At 35.7% G+C, this 23,844-nt stretch overlaps 1 protein-coding gene across 10 annotated transcripts in view; it reads left to right on the top strand.

The window, feature by feature from the left end:
- CNKSR2 (connector enhancer of kinase suppressor of Ras 2) overlaps window positions 1-23,844 on the top strand; it is a 220,445-nt gene that overhangs the window by 134,177 nt on the left and 62,424 nt on the right. For 8 of the 10 annotated variants that reach the window (XM_084507136.1, XM_084507140.1, XM_084507138.1 and 5 more), the window contains 3 exons: window positions 819-1,030; window positions 4,289-4,378; window positions 5,993-6,207. In XM_084507136.1, coding sequence (XP_084363262.1) covers window positions 819-1,030; window positions 4,289-4,378; window positions 5,993-6,207 — 517 coding nt within the window. The remainder of the gene's footprint in view (window positions 1-818; window positions 1,031-4,288; window positions 4,379-5,992; window positions 6,208-23,844) is intronic. The other 2 variants (XM_084507141.1, XM_084507139.1) reach the window with 1 other exon arrangement.

Here is a 23,844-nt window from a genome sequence, read left to right on the forward strand (position 1 = left end):
TTGGCACTCACACAGTGGTCCAGAGGGGCAGAAGCTCTCCAACAAGGCCATGAGGCCCCAGCTACTCTCTTAGCAGCCTCCCTTGCATTTCTCTTCTCAAAAATTATTTTCTGATTAGGCCTTTTGCAGCCATTTTCAACCCTACCAGCAGTTTGGAAGAGAAACAGTGAGAAGGAAACAGTGATCTGGTTGGTGAAGGGAGTGCCTTGCAATGCAATGCTGTCCTAGGACAACAGCTCATGATGAGTTCCACACACCATTTCTGGCACTGCATGGACATACCTGTACAACTCTGAGGCCTCAGTGGGCTTGTGCAGGACTGTGTCAAATGTCTGTACATCATTGGTCCCTGATTATTTTTGTTTTGGGGTTAATTTGTTAGGAACCAGATTGAATTTGTCTGTGCTTATCATTTAACCATGTTTTAAAACTATCTGATGCAAGATGAAAGCATGAAAGAGTAAGATAAACATTATTTCCTTGCCCTAAATCAAAAATTGCTAGTAGCTTCTGAAAAGAAATCAACATAGAAAGAGTATCTGCAATTCACCTTTATTTGAATTATTCTTTTCAAGAGAAACTGTTAAGATTCAGTTCCATTACAGTAATGGAAGCAAATAAGCAAAGATGTGTGAGATAACTAGCATAGACATACATATATGTGCATATGCAATGTATGATCCTGATTTTGACAATATCTATTTGCAACTTATATGAAATCTTGACATATTCCCATTTTTTACTGAACTATTCACATTTTAAAAAGAAAACAAAGTCTTATTCCAATATATTAAAAAACACTTTCTTGTTTATTAAAGGGACGAAAAGGGAAATCTCCCATGTGATGATGTTGGCAGACATATTGTAGGCAAACCAGTTCATACAGGATCCGAATCTCCAAACTCATTCCTTGACCAGGAATATCGAAAGCGCTTTAATGTGGTTGAAGAAGATGCAGTTTTATACTGCTATGAGTATGACAAAGGAAGAACAAGTGGTCCTGGAAGGAGAGAGAGCACACCAACATATGGTATGGCATTGATCTGATAACAATAATCACCATTTGTTTATTTTACAGTTTCTTCATGCATCTGCTTTTGTATTTAGGCATGAAAATAATTTCAGTGGCTATTAAATTTGCTAAGAATACTGTACAACTTCAGTTTAATTTCAACCAAAGAGCTTATTCAAATCTTTACTCTCCAGGTTATTTTCCCTTTGAGTCTACTAGAACTCTTGCTTTACCTAGTAACTTATTTCATCTTTCGACTAGGAAAATTGGTTTTCTGTTGCCAAATACAGAACTGTGCAATGGTAGAATTGTTAGAATATAGAAGAAAATGAAGAGGAAATCTCATTTTTAAAAGAGTTATTTTGACTACCATGGTGTTAACTCAGCACACAGTTGAATGTTCTTTCACCTCACTTGCTATGTTATTTCAATTATTAAACTGAGTATAAACTGCATGTTGGAGTTATTATAGTAATCCAGACATCCCTTTGAGAAGAAGACAGTTAATTTATGAGGAAGCATATATTTGGTACATTGTACAGTCAAGCTCCAAAATCACTTGGGAACCTTGATACAAATTGAGCTTGAGCTCTGTAAATTATCCTCAGGACTTGAAGCAATATGCTTGCACAATCTTAAAGGATGTGGTTTCATAAAATGCACCTGTTCCACACAGCCATACAATTGTGCTGCAAAATCCTCAGTATCTTTTTGAGTTTGAAGTGTTTTCAGGTGTTTTCTAACCATGCCTATACTGTATGAAATAAATGCTAAATGTTAAAGTTGATATATTAATTTTATTACTCCTGTAACTCAACTATTATACTTGGTGTATGTAGTCAGTTCCATTAACAGAGAGGTTATCTGTTCCAGATGTTAAATTTAATACTAGTGGTCTAGAGGGAAGAAGAACACATTCTTTGTTCAAGGACTGCTGAATCCATTATTTTATTACAGGATAGTTTTTGTAGCCTTTTTCCCAATTAACTGAAAAGGTTAGAATACATAGATCAAAGACTGTACTGAAAATCAGACATTATTTAACACTTTTATTATACAGCATTTCACTTCTGATCTCACTTCTTTTTTAATGATTTCACACCACACAGTCCATTTTCACTTAAGTATATTTTCTAAAAATATTACCATTTCAACATTAAATTCTGAAGTTCCCCACATGGCATTTGTTAGCACAAGATTTGTGGCTAGACATAACCTTAGAATTTCACAGAAGTCTGGAAAATGAAAATAACACCATTCTGGCTTATGGTGGCCCATTAAAGAAGGTCAAATGGAGTTCCAAGGCCTAGAGAAAAAATTGTTTTCAACATATACTTATTAATTATATTGTGGCATTAGTTTTTTTTTTTGTTGTTGTTTAATGCTTCTTAGCCCGCTTTCATGAGGGCCCTCTATGATTTCTTTTTTTATGTATCTATGGGCTTTTTAACACTGTTAACCAATAGACTTCTTTCATATTCTTATGGGCTTTCAGCTGTTGTATAATTGTTTATAGTTGGCCTCAGAAAGCTTAAGTTCACATCCTAGTGATGAAATTTTCCTGAATGTAGTCATCAGGGAAAACAGGTTTGAGGGGGGCAAGTGGAGATTACTAGTGGTAGCAGACAAATGAAACTCAGTTTTGAGGAAAGAAACAAATTTGGTCATTGCAGTTTTATTACCAGATACAAAAAGCATGCACTTTGAACACCTAGAGATATTATGGAAATTTTGTTATGGCTATAGCTTTTCATAACAGTCACGATTTATGCGATTTTTTTAGTTTTTGTATCTTTTTAATTTTACAAGTGCTTTCCATAGGATACTGTGAATTCAGACTTACATAGAAGAGAAGATTGTATTTCTAGAAAAAGCGGCCATTAAGTTACTTCTAATTGAGGATACATGAGCCTAATATATCCACCCTCATGAAATGACTTCTTAATGATGTGCTTTAAATCTCATTCAGACTTAAAAATGTGCCCATAAATAATAAAATAAATGATAAAAAGTTAAACGTATACATGTTTTTCCCAAGTAATTATGTGTATGTGAACTGATCTTGTGGTCTGTACACGTTTTTAAACGTGTAAAACAGCTTTTTACCATTATTCTGCATGCATGGTATGTTTCCAACGGATGCCATACTTAAATACATAGATTGACATGTATAAATATTTGTTTTCATTATAACCAATTGTCCTTTTCATTGTATCATGTGTTTAACATAAACGTGGAATAAGAATGATCACCTTTACGTAGTGGGATTTCTTCTAAATAACTAACAGGACTTATGAGTTTCATTTATTCTTTTTTTTTTTTTCTTTTTTGTTAAGCTCTGATACTTTTCAAAATAATAATATTTTTCCAACTTTTATTTTCTGTGACCAGCAGATTGATTTTAGAAAAGAGCAAAAGCTGGCCTTGTTTCTGAAAACATTTTGTTTTCAGTTTGCCAGATATTGTGCCATACTCTATTTTTCTTTTTTAACATGCTGTTTAAATTGCTAAAAACTACAGATCACTTTAAGCAACTCCACTAACTTGCATGGCACATTTTCACTGAATTTCTAACTGTATTTGTAGAATTCTTAGGCAGAAATTATAGTTCATAGCATTTTTAAAAATCAATTCTGCAGCTTCCAAATCAAGACATAAAAGATACAGTAGTTGTATCTTTTCTGTCACTTGCTGACATCTGAAATCAACGTGAATTTTCCAATAGTAATGCACTTTGCTTTCTGTAGAGGAGATGCCACAAAAGAAACTATAGAGGTTTTCTGTTTCCTTTCTTATTCAGTCACTAACAGATCTTTTAAACCTCCCAACAAACATGCTATTTGCGAAGATACTGTAGCGATGTGGACATATTTATTTTGCCAACAATTCATTCCATATATGCATTAAAACAGTTCTCTATATATGTGTGCCAGGGGCTTCTAGCATAATAAATAGATATTGTTCAGTGAAAACTAAACTAAGTAATTTCAGTGTGTTTCTCAGTCTCAAACACCAATCTGCTGATGATTTTGTAGGGCACTGGGTTTCTTCTCTGAATTTTAAAAATCAATTAAAAAATCCATGATGTACTTTTAGCTGCTGCTTCTTCTGTTAAAGAAAACAGAACTCCTATCTCAATCTCTTGTTCAGAGGCTATGCTCTTTCATAAGCAGCACTGTAGAATAGCATCTTAACACAATTTCTTCTTTCTCTCAAAGAATGTTAGTTTAATACTGCATTATGGTGCATGATCTCAATTTTTTCCTCTGTTTCCAGGGAAACTAAGGCCTATTTCTATGCCAGTAGAATATAACTGGGTGGGGGATTATGAAGACCCCAATAAAATAAAAAGAGATAGTAGGAGAGGTAAGTGATCTGGACACACATTTTGTACAAAGCATTATGGGTTTTATCATGCTTTAAGACATGATAATATATAATTCAAGCTCTCATTCTTCTGCTTGCTTAGATAATTGTTTAAGTGGACCTGTTTTAGGTTCTTCCATTATGTATGCTTATTTTTTCTCAGTACCTCTATTAGGACTGAGGACTGCTCAACCAGACAAAAGAAAGTCATGATTGCAAAATCATGCAGTTTGGCTTAACTTCATATTGGCATTTCATTGTTTCAACTGTTCATTTTGAAATTGGCCTTATTTTTTTGTAATACCAGAGGACAAAAATTCATGGTTATTACTGTTATGCTTAAATGGGAATTATATTAAACTTCTGTCTTCAGGAGTTTTTTCTTGTTGGCAGTGGTGCTTATTTTTGGATAAAAAACATTCTAGAGAAGTACGGTATTCACTTCAAAACCATAGAGGATAAGTTTTTCAAACTCTTTTTTTATGAGACTCAACTGTGCAATTTCACATACAAAATGATAACCTCTAAGCTAACCATTATTTCTTGGGAGCAAGACGTTACAGTGATGGTAGATATTTCCATAAACACATTAACGCATAATTTCAGTAGGGATCAGGAAAGGAAAGTGTTAGGAATTAGTAGGAAAAGAATACAAGACAAATCAAGAAGTATTCTTGTGGTGCTGTGTAAGTTCTTGTACATGCTGGATACATGTTTGTGTGCAGTTCTGGTCTCTCCATCTCTCAAGAAAACAAAACAAAACAACAGTAGAATTGAAGAAGGTTCAGGGAAGGACAACAGAAATGATCGGGTGTATAGAGTGGCTTCCAAACAAGGTTAGGTTCAGTAGGCTGGACATCAGCAGTTTAGGAGAGTGTAGGAAGGATACAATAAGGATTTATAAAATCTTGTATAGAATCAAGTAGATAGATAGGTTTGTCACTGCTTGTTCCGAAATGACCTGAGACATCAAAAAGTTCCATCAGGTGCTGGTTAAAAAGAAGAGCTGGCTCCTCATGCAGTTTTGGTTCACGCTAAGGAACCTAGTGATGGGAGCCTGTGAATACTAAGTGTTTACATGAATACATGGGAAGATCAGACAAGTTCTTGAAAGGCGTATCTGCTAAGGTTTCCTAAATTCATAAACATTGCTTCTGTCTGAGAAGATCCCTCAGCTAGAAGCTGATATATGCTGGGAGAATATTCAGGGAACATATGGATGATTCAGTGAACAAGCTCAAGTTACGTGTAAATGTATGGCACTGTAAGACTTTAACTGTTCATTTAAAACCTTTTTTTTTCTAAAGATTACAGAGATAATAATGTGTGCCGTTGTTGATTTTTGAAAACTTCAAGACATTTATTATTTATCTTCTTTTCCTTTCATTGCCAAAGAAACCAGAAACCTGTAAGAATCATGAATTTTCCCTACCAAAAGATTCATCATTTTCTTCTTATATACAGACCAAAGAAGCAAATAGACTTTGTTAATGAAGTGCTCTTGAAGACTTAAAATTGACAGTAGATTTTAGCAAGAGTATTATGTGTTTTGTAAGGGGGGTTATGATACATAAAAATTCATAGTAATGTTTTGCATTACTTTTCTTTCAACAGAAAATTCATTGCTTCGCTATATGAGCAATGAGAAAATAGGCCAAGAAGACTACATGTTCCAAAGGAATAGCAAAAAGGATACTGGGAAAAAATCGAAAAAGAAGGGAGACAAGGGTAATAGTCCAAGCCATTACTCATTGTTGCCTAGTTTACAAATGGACTCATTGAGACAAGACGTCATGGGCACACCTGGACCAGAGACCACTTTGTACCACGTGAGTAAAAATAACATTAACAAAAGTTGTTGCTCTGTTTGTGATGAGAGACTGCCTTATTTTTATAGTTGCATTGAAGCCTTTTTTGGATTGCTGCTCTTGCAGCAATTTTTGTTCTTCTGACAAAAACTTTATGCCAGTGAAATACTTTAAAATACTTAAAGTTGCTGTTACAAATGTAGGATGGAGATCTATAGTTTTATCTAGTTTTATCTACAGGAGATCTAGTTTTATCTCCTGTAAGTAGAAGATGTTGTGTTTGAAATGGAGTGTGGTATCTCTGTGTTGACTGGTTTACCGCTGATGGAAAGGGAAGAAGCAGCAGTCTGACTGGCGGGAAAGCTTCTTTCTGGTATCTATGTCACTGCAATATGCAAAGTTGCATTAGATAACCCCTTTGCTACAGGTATTCAAAAGGCAGTAAGACTTGTGAGAGGTCTTTGTTTTTCCTTTGAAGGAAGAGACTCTCTAACGTGTAATTGCTCTTAACATATAGATCTTAATAACTCAGATTTGAAGAAAGAGATTCTCCTGACTATGATGTGAAAGGAAAATACCAGTAACTTGCTAGTTTTTGAATGTGTTGAGAAAATGGGGATTAAAGGTCACAGCATGTTTTAGATATGCTATTTTGTTCATCCCATTAAGGCATTTACGTTTTCATATCTCAATAAAAGTTGTCATTATAGAGTAATACGTGCATTGTAGTTGTACACGAAAACAATAGAAATAACCAGAGCTACCTTCATAGAGCTACCTAAATTCTCTCTTCAAAGAGAATGTTATTTAGATTTCCAGTGTCTAAGGGAGGCAGCAGTGTGGGCTTGTCAGGGACTTTGCTGTGAAAAACAGGCAGGTGTAGCTTCACTCTGAACTTGTAAGAGACAGGTTCGCTCTTCAAAGCAATATAAAACTGCTAGATTATTATATTATAGTTGCTGTAGGTTAATTGAAAGTAATAGAGCTTTTACATTCCTTTAGACTGTTTCAATGGTTGGTCCACTGGCTTCTAAAACTCCTTTTTGCACTATAGTGTATAAGTCTGATGAATTTCAGAGATGTCATTTAGTATTAAAAGTAGATGCTTGTGGTGTACTTCAATTAAATCAGATTCCCAGATTCCAGAATGCTATTGGCTTTCTTTTTTTATTTATTGTAATTTATAGTGATAAGCATTTTTTCTCATATTATTATTTTCAATAGTTTTACACTCTTTTTGTAAGTTGAAAATTTGGTAGTGGGGAGATGTCTATTTGCAAAGGCAAACTGATATATAGTTGCCTAATACATGAGGCAAAGTAGTTTTCAAATGTCACAGAACTGCCATCCTTGCAATGCCTGCTGTCCTTTCTATAAGGAATCTAATCTAATCAGTCCAAGAGACCTTGAAATCAAATATTTACAGAGGAAAATAGAAAAGTTATTTGTGTAACAGTTCTTCCACTCTGTAAAGAACAGTGTGGTAAGTTCGGAATACTTTTCACTTTTTGAGAGAATACTTTCCTTCAACAGCATTTATTTGTTAGTATCTGTTAAATTTCTCACACTGCAATGAGAGAAATCTTTTTTTAAGGTGTCATCTTGTTGTTTTTTTCCTTGCTCACCCCTAGTACCTCAGATTCCATATTTGTATAAATACATGATATACAAATGAACTGTAAAATTCTTCAAAATTCTTGTGTGAAATTTACTTAAGAGTAGCAAATATAGAATTAAGAACCAATATTTTTCATGTAGATTAGATACCCATGTGCAAAACACACCTTAAGGGTTAACCCCACAGTTTCCACCAGCATCCAATTCCACCAATAATTTTTGTGTACTGTTGCAATTAATGGATGGCTCTATGATGCCATTAAATCTTTAGCATCATTTTGCAATTTTAACGGGAGTTTATCTACTTGTAAAAATAAATAAAGTCTGTTCGTTCTTCAAACTGCAAATTGGTATTGATCTGCTAACTGGGTTTGAAGTGAAATGTGTAAAGTAAATAGAAAGAGGAAGCTTGGGCCATTGATTTGTCCCCAAGAGAAATGGGAAGGAGTTCTTCGCAAAGCATTCACAACCCTATAATATCCTATCACTGGAAGCCAGCTGGCTGCCTCCATGCAGTGCAATACAGTTACTTTTTTTATGGTAGTGGCACCCAAGCGTACTGGCTTGAGAAACCCTAATCTAGTTTGCAGAAGGGACTACATGTCTTTGCCACAAAGCAGAGCCTATTTACACTCTGGTCTGAAATAAGCAAACATAGAAGGGATTGCTGAATATACTGTAAAAGCATAGATCATAACAATTTGCTTTTCAGAATTTCTGTTACTAATGATGAAGAAAAGAATAGGAGATAAATATGGAGAGAACTAATAATTGCTGCAGATGAGCTGAGAAACAAGAGCATGTAAGGAGTCCACACCAACAAACAGGGGTTTTGTAATAAATTGTGCAGATTATTTAAAAAAAAAAAATGAAATGCACAGTTCAATGAGCAGATAAGGAATGAATTAATACAGATAAAACCCAAGGAGCTCATGTCTGGCTGTTATATAATTTTATGAAATTATAAACAACAAATAGGAGAAGGGAAACATATTTAATATTTAAATTCAAAATAGTATCTTGGAGACTGATAAACATTTTCCTATTAGAATTTGGTTTTTGTTTTTAAAATCAGCTACCTAGTTTTCACAAAAAAAAATGATTACCTGGAAATGGGAGCTTCTGAATGAGCATGAGTTCAATGCAAGAGGAATGGTGGTAACTCTAAAAACTGCATTAATAGCAGTGAAAGAGTAGCTGTAGATGAACTTGAACCTCTTGCAGTGCCTAAGTTATTAGTATTAGGTCCAACTACTACAGAATATTCCACCGTGCATATTAAGTGGCTACAATCCCTGGTGTCTCTTTATGTTAAAAGTTTTCATCTGTTAGTCTGTGTTTACCTGACTTCTATGTCCAATCTTAGATATAGCTGTGCCTTTGTCCTCTAGGTTTACAGGCCTTTTGTTGCCAAATTTTATCTCCCAATGTAGAAACTGACAAGTTATAATCAAATTACTTTGTAGCCTTCTTTTGCTTAAAAGAAATAGAATATCCATCCTGGATTTGTTATCAGAGTGTTTTCACATCCTTTCATTATTCTCATAATTCTTTCAACTCCTCTTTTTTTCATCCCAATGTATCCTAAGTATCTTAAATGTCCTTCCTAAAGTTTGTATGCCAGAACAGGACATAAAATTCCAGGAGCAAAACAGATAGAAAGATAATGTGTCCTTTCTATTCCCACTCACTGCCTCTTTTAAAAAAAATAAATAAAAAATTAAAGGACTGCTTACCCATTTTAACCATAGACTTGGAATAGGAGCATATTTATTACCTGGTTTTATTTTTTACTATTATATCACTTATCCAAATCACTGATTTGCAAGATTGGTAGTCCCAATACAAAGTCTTGCATTCTTTGTTCTTGTATGTTTGGTATGTTGAAACATAGAACTTCTTGGGTGCTCTGGCTGAATAACCTGTGGCTCTGAAGCAGCCCCAAGCATGAAATACCAGAGATTAAGGGCTCTGGGTCCCCAGGTGTGTCCCTGTGATTCCCCAGTCTGTAGCATGGAGTACTGAAGCTATAGCACTCTGGGGTCTGCTGTGGAATGGAGCTTCTGAAACCTTTGATTTGAAGTGATGGAAATTCTGTGTGAAATTAAACACATACACATACCTCATTGTTTTTTTCTCTATTTTCTTTTCTCTTTCTCTCTCTTTCTTTTTCTGAATTCCCTGGAATAGAAACCATACAGCTCACTCAGCATTCAGATATCATCCATGTATTTCACCAGTCTCCAGTTGTGTGTTATCTTTATTTTATAAAGACTTCATTCTTCTTGAGTCTCTTAATATAGATGTTAAATAATTTTGGATTATTCAGTTAATCATGAATTCCCATTTACAATTCCAGGTCTCCTTCCTTTTGAGTTTTGTAGCCATTTACATGTGCAGGCTGATTACCTTTTTAGCTGTGGCAGTTTTCTGCAGAAAAGCAGCTTTTACAATTACTCTGACTTCAACTCCTTGCTTCTTCTACTTTTATGAATGGCTCTGAAAGGAAAAATCTTTGATCAAAAAACTACCCTGGTGAATTAAATTACCACAACAGAAATGGTATTTTTTTTTTTTTGTCTTATAAACAAAGTGAAGGGCATTAAAATTTTTGCCATAGTAATTTAGAAGTGTGTGGTGGTTGTTTATTTGCTGAAAGTTGTCATCTGAAAGATGCCAGCTGATTCAAAGTGTGTTTGTTATATTAAGTGATCACAAGAATATGGTAGTCTAGCATTTTCTTGAATGTCAGTATACTAAATTTGCATAAAATTACTGGTTTTAGGAATTTTGTTTGTCATTGACCTGCCTTGACAATCAAAAACTCTGGTCAAGGGAGCATTTCAGTTATGACATTGAAAAGTGAACTGCATCTAACTATGTCCACTGAATATAACTGATATAAACAGTATAAAAGCAAAATAAAAACTAAATTGTATTCTTGTATCTACTTACAGCATTTTTAATCCTCGTTTACAAAATCTCTTCACCACTTTGCTTTGTTTTGTTTTCCATTCCAGAAAACACTTCCAGCATACATTGATATCTTGCCAAGTTGTTGTTTTTGCATTATATTTTTCCTCCTCAGTACTGCTGAAGAAATACCAACACAGAGAGTTAATGTTTTTTATTAAGCCAAGACAAACAGTTTGAGCTGCTGCTAATCTAGTGTGCAAGCAGGTGTTCAAAGTGATCTGTTGTTGTAGATACAAAATGGTGCAGTTAAAATTGTCTTGGACCTTTGGGGCACAAGAGATGAAAGCTCTGACACATGATTATAGTTTTTTTAAGTTCATTATATTATTCGGTATAGGTATTTCCTTAGTGCATTGTGCTTTGTTTTTGTTACAGAAAAATAATATAGTTATTTAGGAGGGAGATTGTGTCATGAGTCAGAAGAAGTTCTGCATCAAGTTAATAATAATAAGCTCCTTTCTAGATTCATACACCTTTCTGTTAATCTAGAAACAACACTGCTATGGGAAGAGCAGGTTGCAGCCTTTAGCAGGGGGTTATACAAGAAAAAGCAACCTTGCTTACAAACTTTTTCCCAACATATGCCATATTATTGCCCTTCTCCCCTGAGCCTTCCTGCCTGCTCACTTCTTTGTATGTATTAAACAATACCTAATGACTTACTTGTCACAGGAAAAGTAAACCAAAAGGGTTTTAAGGCTTCTCATTTTGCAGATAACCAGTTTATTTAAAATTGTTTAACCCAGGAACTACAGTAATTTTCATAGTCATTTTAATTGTATTTGAAAACAAAGTTAGTTTAGTAGCAAGATGTACAATTTAAAGATCACACATCTAGAACCAGGTGGTTCAGGAACAGGTGCAGGAAAGAAATTAAGTATTTGTTTGAGAGGAATTTTGCTGAAGATACTTTTCGGAATCATGTCCGTATGCACGCATGCATTATCTTTAATATTTCAGTTTTAAATGAAGAAAAAAATTACTCAGTGTTTTTTTGTTTGTTTGTTTGTTTGTTTTTTTCCCTGCAAATCAGTTTTGTTTTGTTTTGTTTTTTCCCTGCAAATTCAATGAAATTTATACATATTCAGCAACCTTACTTTTCTCCTCTTTAGGAATATACAATTATCTACATGGTTGGATTGCAGCTCAGTGGCAATGCATGTGAGGGATTTAGCCAGGGTCATAATTTTAGGCTCTTTTTCTCATGAGGTTACTGTAACAGCTCAGGCCAGTGGGTTTGCTCAGCAGAGTTGCTGGGTCAACATCTGTCTGAACTCATAGAGTTCAATTTGTTGCAACAGTGATCTTGTTGAACCTACCATAAGTGAAGAACATTTGTTTATGAGCCTATTGTAAAAATCAGTTTTTAGCTGATAATACATTGGAAAGGGGACAGCTACTTTTTAGAAAAATAGCATCTTTTCTACTTGAAGGATGCATATTTCCAGGTATTTTAGTTTCTCACCCACCCCTCCAGAGAAAAATACAGAAAAATGTTTTTAAAAGTTCAATTCAAAATGTATGTGTTTGTATGTTCTCAATACAGAGAACAATTTACCAAAAGTTCCTAATTTTGAAAGCTTTAAAAGCTATCTCTTCCTAGGTGGTTGATTTTCTCTTAATCTTCCTACTCCTCCTAGCCAAAAGCAAAATGAGAAGGTACTTGAAGTCCCTCTGTTTCTTTTAATAAAAAATATTGAATCCAACAGGCATGTATTTATGAAACCTTTTAATTGTAGTATTCAATAGCTAGCACTTAAGAGACTGCAGAACATGCGTGCATGAGTTCCCTAATAAAATTTTGCACAAGCTGCCCATCAATTTATTGCAGAAGTCTTCTGAATAGAAATGGCATCTAATAAGCACTATATAACAGAAGGCAGTTTACAATAGGTAAATAGAATCACAAAACAGAAAAACTAGCAGTTAATTATAATTGTATGCATTACAGTATTTAAAGAATTTCTGTCTTATGACTTTTTGTTATGGATATTTATAATTAAACAAATATAAGTTTACACTACTGTTGTATCACTACAACAGATGGGGTTGGTACATTTTCTCCTTCACAGTATTTGAAGTCCAACTATGGTTGTGTTTAAAAATGAAGGCTCCCTCTTCCTTTTTATTCTCCATTTTCACGATGGTGTATAGTTTGACTAGCAATTACTATAGAATAAAAGTCTAGGAGTCGCTATCCAAGTCCAGTTTAACTTAAGTGCATAGTGACAAATATTTTCCATACGTGTTTCCAGGATTTTTCTTAGCATTCAAATGATCATCACTTCTCCATGGTCTTTCATCTTCATTCAAATACTTATATTATCAAAACTCTGAAAGTTGCATAATTTGACTCTGGTCAAAATTAAACACTGGGATATCCCTCTTTGAAGGTGACTGGAGCATTTACTACATTTGTATCTTCTTCTGTAGGTAATGGTGGTCATATTTCACCTTATTTTTTGCAGTCTTATGAGGACATACAAGAGCACTTTGGCCTGTCCTACAGCTTCAAGTCCTTGTTCATTTTCCCATCAATGAACATGGAACCAGGAAATAAAGCCATGCCAATGTCTAAATCCATATATGTGGAAGTGGAAAGAGCTCATCATTCTGCAATAGAAATAGAGCTGTGTAAGCATATGCAGTTATAGAATAATCTGGTTTGGAATTCTTTTAAAAGTCTCCATGGCTATTCAGAGGCAAAGGTGCTCATAAAATGCTTCATGTAGTACAATGCAGGGTAGAATACCCAATTTTGCTGTGGCATCGTGAGCACCTAGCTTGTATCCGTTTCTCATGTCAGCTTCCTCTAGTATAAATCAGCTGTAGAAGGCCTTCTGCTCTGAGAAGCAACTGGAAAGAACATAAAGTATCACTAAGGGGATAATGAGTAAAACAAACAGAATGGGAAGTTCTTATCTAGTGTCTTCATGAATGTGAAGCACTGTCATGTGTCAAAGCCACAAATGTGCTATTAGCTGTAGGCAGATATGAATGCCTAGGCACATGTTCAGTTTCTTTCAGTTGAAGACTCATGGTTTTGTGCATCTGATTCAGACTGAAGAGCAGAATTTCTCATGTTCTCAAGCTAGAACAGTGGTTCCAGCCTTTGGCTAGCTTCTGCTCTCCTAAAATAAAGTATTTAAATGTTGCTGTATGTCTTCCTTTTTTTTGAATGCAGCACTTTATAACTTCCTTTGTGTTTATTACATTAAATACTGTGGCCAGCAGGCCTAGAGCAAGGATCACTCCTTTATCCTTGACAATGATGAGACCATACATCCACTATTGTGTTCAGTTTGGGGCCCCTCACTACATGAAGGACATTGAGTTGCTTGACCGTGACCAGAGAAGAGCAATGAAGCTGGTAAAGGGACTAGAAAACATGTCTTATGTGGAGTGGTTAGGGGAACTGGGGATATTTTGTCTGGAGAAAAAGGGGCTGAGGGGAGACCTTATTGCTCTCTACAACTACCTGAAAAGAGGTTCCAGTAACGAGGGTATCAGTCTCTTACGTGATGAGTGATAACACACGATTTAATGGTCTCAAGTTGTGCCAGGGGAGAATTAGATTAGGTATCAGGAAGAATTTATTCATGGAGAGGGTGGTCAAGCATTTGACCACGCTGCCCAGAGAAGTGGTGGAGTCCCTATCCCTGGAAGTATGTAAGAGACCTGTGGATGTGATACTAAAGGACATGGTTTGGTGATGGGACACACTAGGTCCGGCTGATGGTTGGACTTTGTGATCTTGAAGGTCTTTTCCAAACAAAATGATTCTGTGATTCAGAAAAGTAGTAATTATGTCACTGCAACTAATTCAGTAACTTCATCTAGACCATGAGTGAACTATGTGGCATATAAAACAAACAAAAATGGTGAAACAGTTAAGCAATAAGAAATATATGCCTTACTGCATAAGGCAGTTGAGACAGTTGGAAGTGATTGGGCTAGCCATAAGACTAAAAAGTAAAGCTAGGTATTCCAGCTAGTTTGGTAAAAATCCTAAATAAATCTTCTTTTATATTTCTGAGGCAAAAGGTAAGAGAGAGAAACAGCATATAAATTTTTTGCTAATAGAAGATGTCATTGTATTATTTTTAGACTAGCATAATCAATACAGAGGGATAGAAGAACCTCCTGGGTTTAGTCCTCTACTATTGCAGTTAATCACTTTCATTTAATCCTATTCAGAAATTTATAAAACTCCATATTCCAATAGGGCATGAATTGCTGATGACAGGATAAGTGAAAGGTGGTAAACTGTGTGAATGATTGTCTGGTTGTCTTAATTCCAAGAAAAAATGTTGGACAAAGGAGAGGAAAGAGAACAAAATTACGATTAGTCTGCCAGCAGGAGAAAGTCAGCGCTCCTAGTGACTTTGCCACAGAAAACACACATGTCTCAGAAAGCACTATAAAGTGCATTAGGATAACATTCAGGCTGGGAGGGACTTCAGGAGGTCTCTACTCCTCTTCATTTTAAAGAAGAACTGAGGCCGTTCAAAGCTTTGCCCAGTCAGGGCTTGAAAACTTATAAAGTTGGAATTTGCATGAACTCATAGCCAACCTGCTCCACTGTTTGGCTATCCTCATGGCCAAAAAAGTTGGAGGTGAGTGATAATACAGAGATTTCAGCAATGACTGAAAGAATAGTAACTTGTCCAGATTTAAGGCATAGTTTCCATTGTAATATCACTATTAAACTAAATTTGTCTTGTGAAAGTGTCTCAGTAATCTCACGTTTGTTTTTTTCAGTTCTAGATTCTCACTCCTTTGAACTCAAGAAAGTAGAAGTGCAAGTACAGCTTCTATACTGACTTCTGTTTAAGCATATTGTTTGTCAAATAGTAATATTTTGTATCCTCAGGAAGGAGTGCTAAATTATTTTAATTATATGGAATAATACCTATATTCTTCCCAAGGAATATTATCCTTGTCACAGATGAGAGAATATTTTCAGATCTGTACATTTTTTCTCTTTGAAAGAATTAGTCAATACCATGAGTTTTCTCTTCTTGGGGAACTGGTTGCCAGAAATGAAATTTGAAGGTGTTGGATATGGGAGATTTTATATCTATTTCCATATACTCTGTAATTTTTATTAAAATTCAGAATTGCTATTGCAGCAAAGCAAAACACTGTAGAGATCGGTTTATAGGTCATCATCATGAAGCACAATTGAACTCCTCTGTGGAAAAAAAAAAATAATTAAATTTTATCTGTTATTTTCTTTTGCATCTGAGCATGAGGGAAAAAATGGCCTGTTATAATTCCTTTCCAAGATGAAGCTGGGGAATTCTTCAAAAGTGAGAGAATTACTGTAAAGGTCATCTAGTCCAGCTCTGCCAGTATAGATTTATCCCCTATTGCATATGATATAATGCTCTGAAAGTGTAATTTTACATTGTCAGGAGATGTAAATGTATTGACTAATAAATCTCCCAGCTCAGTACATTTCCTAATTTCCTTTCACATCCCCATTCTGTATTTTTTCTGTTATCTGTTTCATTTAATCATTCCTTGTTGCATCCTACTTCTATTATGTGATAGAAGACTTCTACCTTTGTATGTATTAACATTGTTTGTACACCAGTAATTTATATTAACTGTAGTTGATACAATCACAATAGCACAGTTGAGAGATTTTTTAATGCAGAAAAAGTGATTTAGTCCATTGGTTATTCTCCTTTGATAAAGAGATTAAGCATGGTATGTTGTAGTAAAAAAGTGCCAAAAAAGTTAGACATTGTACAGAGTGGACTCAGCATGAGTTATTAGTGCAATATGGTGGGGAATGTTACATGTATGACAAGCTAGATCTGGGTCTTGACTTCTCAACTGTCTCCCCTCTGTGCTCCTTTTTTGCAAAAGGAAAATATCAGGATTATGAAAGCAGTGGATCAAGGACGTTGACTGGTGTGTGCCATGAAATTTGACATTATAGAAATCTTATACTCTGAACGGTGAAAATGTTGTTTGAATTAAGGGTGAGCAGATTCCCGTTTCAGAATACCATTTGATCAAAATGCTTTGACAAGCAGCACAATTGTCTCCAGACCAGTGATTTTTCAAAGTAGTGGTTTTGACTCAGCAGGAATCTCTGCCCTATTCCTCTGCCCCACTTACATTACAGTGGCCCCTTCAAGCCTAATACTGACAGAAAACATGGGAAGTTGTATGGTTATACCTAGTAGGAGAATTGATCTTTGCAGCAGTGTGGCTCCTGAACAGAAGCTATTTTATAAGATGTTTCTGTTTTACTGGAAAGAAGTACTTGTTGCTTAGTGCCTGATCTGTGAGTCAGTCAATCCATCTGTTACTGTATTGTGGAGGAAAAAACCCTCATATTCTTCATATAACGGTGACTGCTTTTTGTCCACTTCTGAAGTATTGTCCGATTGTCCCTAGTAAATAATATTTCTAACACTAATGACTGCTGACTTCAGAATGAAGTGTAAAACTAATTTTTTAAGTTGTTTTGTACCCATAAGGTCACAATGGCCAGCATAGAATTAAAAAGACCTAATGTTACCTTTCCCTACCTTTCAAGAAGTGCTGTTTCATCTTATGTTCAGAGGAAATCTCACTAAATTCCAGCAAGTTATGTGACTTTTATCCTGCAATGGACTGTTATTTTTCTACCTTAATTCATAGATGCAATCAAACTGTTGGGCATGAGTTTTAACAGAATGTGCAATGGCTACAGTACAAATTACTCTTTCCCTCATTTCCTCATGGAAACTTCCACTCTGTTAAATATTATGTTATTTCTAGGTAGTCAAGAGCTACCTGGATTCAGTACTGATGTGTAATTATTACTACAGCTAATACTGCAAGCTATTCCTGGTAGCATGGTGCCACATATAAAGAGGCTGAAAGCACTACTTTCTGGAAATGTCATTTTAGTCCTGAAGGGTACAAATTGCAGGGACATCTCCAAGCCTTGAAAATGATTATAATGACTTCTCCTTAACAGTAATGTAACTGGTAGATAATGTTTTCTCCTGATAAACAGTACAAATATTTCATCACTGAAAAAGAGCAAATTTGGCCTTGTATGCTTTGTCTTCTAAAGATAATCAAAAAAGCATTTCAGTGACTGTCTTGCGTATCTTCTTTGCTAATACTGCTTCTTTAACACACACCTATGTTCCCATTTCCTGTTCCACTAAAGTCCTTGTAACCTCCTAGTTCCAGAAATGTACAATTTTGTTTTATTGACTTTTTTCACCAAACACGTAATACTATTGAAAGTCAAAATGAGTTTTCAGTTTCTTTCACTGGAAGAATATTATGCCTGAGTGCTAAGAGAGACTTGTAAGAGTTTATATTCCTTGAAGCAGTTCTGCCCTTGTTCATTGCAGGGTACCTCCATCCCCTGCACCTTTCTCTGTCGCTCAGCCAGACTGAGCAATAGGAAAGAGAGATCATGCATAAGGACATACTCAGAAGTGTTTCTAACAGCTCCTGCAGAAGCATCTGTGCATGTACTCCTTCCACAAAAAGCATCTAGGTGTAGGTGGCAATCAAGGTTTGCTTGACTGATGTCTGTTGGAGGAACAACACTGCAGGGCACAAGCAGTCCATGAGGTTTTTGGAGTACGCATGTGGTGGGCTCTTCTCACTGATGCTTCGTGAAAGGACAAGAGGCAAAGGACAAAAACTGAATTACAGGAAATTCCATATAAACATAGAAAAGCTGTTTTTACTGTGAGGATGCGTCAGCACTGGAGCAGGTTGCCCAGAGAGTTTGTGGAGTCTCTGTCCTTAGAGATATTCAAAACCCATCAGGACACGGCCCTCAGCAACCTGCTCTAGGTGACCATGCTTTGGTCAACAGGAGATGATGTTCACAGGTGCCTCCTTTCTCAAGCATTTTGTGAGTCTCTGACTGGTCTTTTCAATTCAAAAAAAGATGAATCTGGGAATTACTGGGGAGTAGAAATAAAAATAAAGGGTTCGGTACTATTCTGTAATGGGTTATGATTAAGTTTCTTTTTCCTGCTTAAATGAATGCAACAACAAACACAGAATGGATGCAAAATGGAACAACTGATGCAACTTGGACATTTACCATTAGAGAATATATTTTTTCTGAAGCCTTCCTAGATTACTTACTAGATTACTTCCTAGATTACTTACTTCCACTAGTGTGGGAGGTACAAAACTTACATGTTTCAGAGTAGATGCAAAGCAGAAGAATGATCTCAGAATAAATTATTCTAATTAACAGCACTTGTCTAGCTGAACGTTTTATTCTCGTTTGCTTCAGGCAGCTATGACAGTGCCTTAGTCCTTGTTCTGTTGGTATAAAATACAGTGGAGGAAGATGTTTGATCATATCAAAATCACTTAAATTTTATTATTGTCCAGAAGTTTTACTGCTGCTTTATTTCAGTTAGAGAGTCCTATGGCTTCATGGCTAAAAGGAAAAATTTTTCCTGGTGGTAGAAATTAGGACAACGATATAATTTTCTTGCTATGGCCTGAAGATTTAAAAACAAAATAAAAATAAAGTGTAATTTGCATAAATTTTGCATGTGTTGTGATAACAACTTAGTCAGGCTAGTGCAAAATATCTATTAAATGCAACATTTACCACAGAATACACCAATATTGCATGAAAAAATTTGGAATGGGAGAATGAATAAGAATCCTTCAGTAAAGAAATCTGTGCTTACTATCAGATTTCAGACAACCACAGTTCTGTCCTTAGCTAGAATATTCTTCTTGGAGAGGTGACTATAATAAAAGTTATATGAAAGGATTAGATGTCTTTGATTTTATCAACCTTTGTAGACTCAGTAATAAGGAGAGATTCCTGCACAGGCGATATAACTGTATCAGGACAGACATCAAGAAACTGGGCAGCTTCAGTGTTGATGGCCACGTTTAACAGTAAAAAGCTCTTGAGCATGTTTCTGTCAAGACACATACTGTTTATCCTTGCAGTCACTAATAAATTGCATGTGTTGTGATGTCATGGATGGAGTTCCAAAAATACAAAAATCCAAAAATACAGTCAGAACTGTAACTATGCATGATAAGTGGTATAGCCGTGTACTGTAGCTCTTATACTTCCTAGATGCCTTTCAAAAGCTTCTGTGGGAAAGGGGGAGTAGTATGAATAGGAATAGGAACATGAGTTGTAGATTAAATGTAAAAAAATCTTGTTGGCAATGGACTTTTTGGCTGCTGCCACAAAAACTAATGTTTTACCAACTTTTTCAAATATTCATTCGTTTGGTCTTAACATTGAAAGACCTTGCAAAGCAGCACTATTCATATTATGTTATATGTTATTGTAGTAATTATTTTTCTTATTCTTATTTTCTTACTGGAAAAGAAAAAGTAGAGGAGGAGGAGGAAAATAGGAAAACATACCAAGCCCATTCTGGGATCCATTCTCCCACTGACTGTTCGTGTGTCTGAGCCTCACAACCCATTTGACAGGAGCAGTGATTCTCTCTGAAGTACCTGCCATTTAAAAGAAATATCCACAGGATATTTAGTAAAAGGATTCTGGCTTTTTGACATTTTGTTTGTACTACAAAACTTCAAATTTAAAAGTCTGTTCATATATAATGTTCATATTGTGTTTTAGTATTAAATGTCTTAGCTAGAATATCAGTGAATGCTCAGTGCATGTCCTTTTAAATCCAGCCATGATATTTTATTATAGAGTGTGCTCAAGAGCACAGAGCTGTGAAGAGAAAGAAAAAGTATGTATTACCAAAGCACCAAAAGATCAAGATTTGATCCAATAAATTTTCCTTTGGGGAGGTGAGACTGAAGGTTTTGGGGCATTGTTAATCAAATGTGATGTCTTTTGCCTGTAAATCACTTTTGATTCCAACTTGCTATGGATTTATGAATTACTCATGTATGATGACTGTTTTGTGATCAGCTTGTGACTTGAATTTAGGAAACATTTCTGGCTTTCCTTTCATAACTTCACCACTGTGCTTCTGTATTAGATTTTCTCTCATATTGGCCATCCCATTTACTGTATTTGCATTTTACCTATCCCTCCTTTTAAAGGCATTTTGTAAACTAGAGCTCTTGTAATGTATTAAAAATACTTTATTTGCAACTTAGTGCTACTTGATGCCATTTTTGGCATCTAAATAGTTTGTAGCCACAGATAAGTTAGACCATGTTGAATACATGAGAAGATCAAAATCCAGAACGCAAATGAAAAATGAACAAATAAGCAGCAAAATGCAAGATGAAAACAGAATACAGTAGGATTTGTACAGTCAGATACAGTTAGTGAATATAGGAATAGTAGCATATCCTAAAACATCCCCCATGACCTGACATGATTAGATTTGCCAAACTCAAATATACATATTTTTTTTCAGATGTTCTTTCTTTTAGCAGTCCCTGAAGTCCAGTCAACACACAAAACAATCCTAGATAGGATCATAAAATGATTAAGGTTGGAAAAGACCTCCAAGATCATCTGGTCCAACTGTCCCCCTACCACCAATATTACTGCTAAACCATGTCCCTAAGGACCACATCCAGCCTTTCCTTTAACAACCCCAGGGACAATGACTCCACTACCTCATCAGTAAAGGTATTAAAGAAGATGGTTCCCAACACCGACCTCTGGGGAACACCACTCATGACTGATCACCAGCTAGATTTCACTCCATTCACCACCACTCTCTGGGTCTGGCTGTCCAGCCAGTTTTTAACCCAGCAAAGAGTGTACCTGTCCAAGCCACGGGCTGCCAACTTTTCCAGGGGAATACTGTGGGAGACCATGTCAAAGGCTTTGCTGAAGTCTAGGAAGACTACATCAATAGGCTTTCTCTCATCCACCAGGCAGGTCACCCGGTCGTAGAAGAAGATGAGGTTGGTCAGACAGGACTTGTCTTTCATGAACCCATGCTGACTGGGCCTGATCCCCAGACTGTCCCGCATACGTTGTGTGATTGCATTCAAGATGACCTGTTCCATCACCTTTCCTGGCACTGAGGGCACCCTGACAGGCCTGTAGCTCCCTGGGTCCTCCTTACGACACTTCTTATAGATAGGTTTCACATTAGCAAGTCTCCAGTTACCTGGGACGCCTCCAGTTGACCATTTCCACTGATAGATGATGGAAAGTGGCTCAACAATCACATCATAACTTGGAGCACAGACTTTCCCCATCCCACTTTTTAGTAGGTTCTCTGTATTATTTCAGCTGTAGGTGATAGAATCACAGAATGGTTGAGGTTGGAAGGGACTTCTGGAGATCTCAAGAGAAGGAGACTCCACACATTCCCTGGGCAACCTGTTCTAGTGCTCTGTTACCCTCACAGTAAGCTGTGTAGTAAGTATGTTTCATCTGACCCTTAGCTTTGATAACTGATTCCTTCAGAGCATTAACTCATGCCTCATCTTCTCTCTCCTATGCTAATAAATTCCTCTCTGGGCTCAGCTTTAGCTCTTGTTCTAAAAAAAAGAAAAAAAATCCTTGCAGATGCCCTGTTTGGACTCAGATAGCTTAAAGACCTAGCTGACTATAATCTTTTTGCTTGCTTTGAGCTAAACTTAAGAGGTCTATACTTGGCCTTGCTGCAAATGAGTTATCTATTGTGAATGCAATTCTATTGCTAACTGGCAGCAGGTTTCAAGTTTCCTGAACTCCCAGAGGTCTTCTGTCATGATACCTTTGTAACAAAGTCCTTGAAAACTATGTTTTGCATAAACATACATGAAAATGATTAATACTACCTATCTTTAGCTCTTAATGGAGACTAAACAAGATGATGAACAAAAAGATTTAGCAAAATGCCATTGTTGGGAATACATGACTCTTAAGTATGAGTTGTTAACAGTGATGGGTAGTATGACAATAAGTAGCCTTGAATTTTTCCCCTTTTTCACTTTTCATCTCCAAAAATTTTGGATCTCAACCTACCAAGTACAGAGAAACTTATATGTAGTGCATCAACACTGCGAAAACAGAACATTGTCAATGTAGTCAAATTATTGAGTGTGAGAGATTGATCAAATTGGTAGCACCAACTGCCTTTTTTTTTTTTTCCAGATACTGACTTTTCTATCTGCAGCAGAAAGTTGCAATAATCAGAAATGTTGCAAGCTACTCTGCTCAAACTAGAGCAAGTTATCTTAGAGTGACAGAGAGGAACTGTATGACTGTAAATAGTTCCTTAATGCCTAAATTTGCAGCTTGAGAAAAATTGGTTTTGACTTGAGCCTAAAAAAAAAAAAAAGTAAAATAAAAAATAAAAAAAAAAAGACACCTGCTGTTTTCCTTCTCAGTCATAATGAGCTTAGATGTAGGTAAGAGTTGGAGACTGTTATTGCCATAACCTGGTATTCTCTTCCAACTTTCCAAAAATGACTAAGTGGAGAATCCCTGAGAAAAATGTGAAGAAAGAAATAACTAAAAGAAGGTTTTGTGATCCATCAGGTTTAGCACTATGCTCTGTGGACAATACAGATCTTCAAAGAAATTTCAGTTGGTGTCTTTTGTAGTAAAGCTACATATTCCATAACCATGAAAGGGTCCATGTAATTATTAGAATATATCTATTTTTTTGGACATGGATGTCATATTCTATTGGTCACAGACACACATATTAGCTCTTAGAGAAGCTTTTATATAAGTATTAGAGGAATAGTTTGACTCCAAGTGTTTGGACTTCTTCCTCAAATTCTTGAAGTTTGGTGAAATAACCAGTTCCCTCAAATCAATTGTTTTGATAACCATTTGTTTTCCATTTGTCTTCTACTTTTATTTTAGGTTCAACTGTAATAGAAATTTTCTGTCATCACAGTTTATCATATATCCATCTCTGTAGATAGCAGTTTTGCTCTGATTTAATATTGATATTGGAAGATCAGTTGATTAACTTTCCTATTTGTCATGAAACCAATAAACCAATTGAAACTTAAATTATTTAACACTTTTATTTAAATAAGTTTTCCAAATAGAGAGCTATCAAATTACTGCTAAGTAGTCAATAATAAGTATTCATATTTTCAGGCTTCTGAATGTTAATGACTTGCTTTCAGTTTTGCTTCCCTTCTGATCAG

Source organism: Aythya ferina (assembly GCF_964211825.1).
Source record: "Aythya ferina genome assembly, chromosome: 1".
NCBI lineage: Eukaryota > Metazoa > Chordata > Aves > Anseriformes > Anatidae > Aythya > Aythya ferina.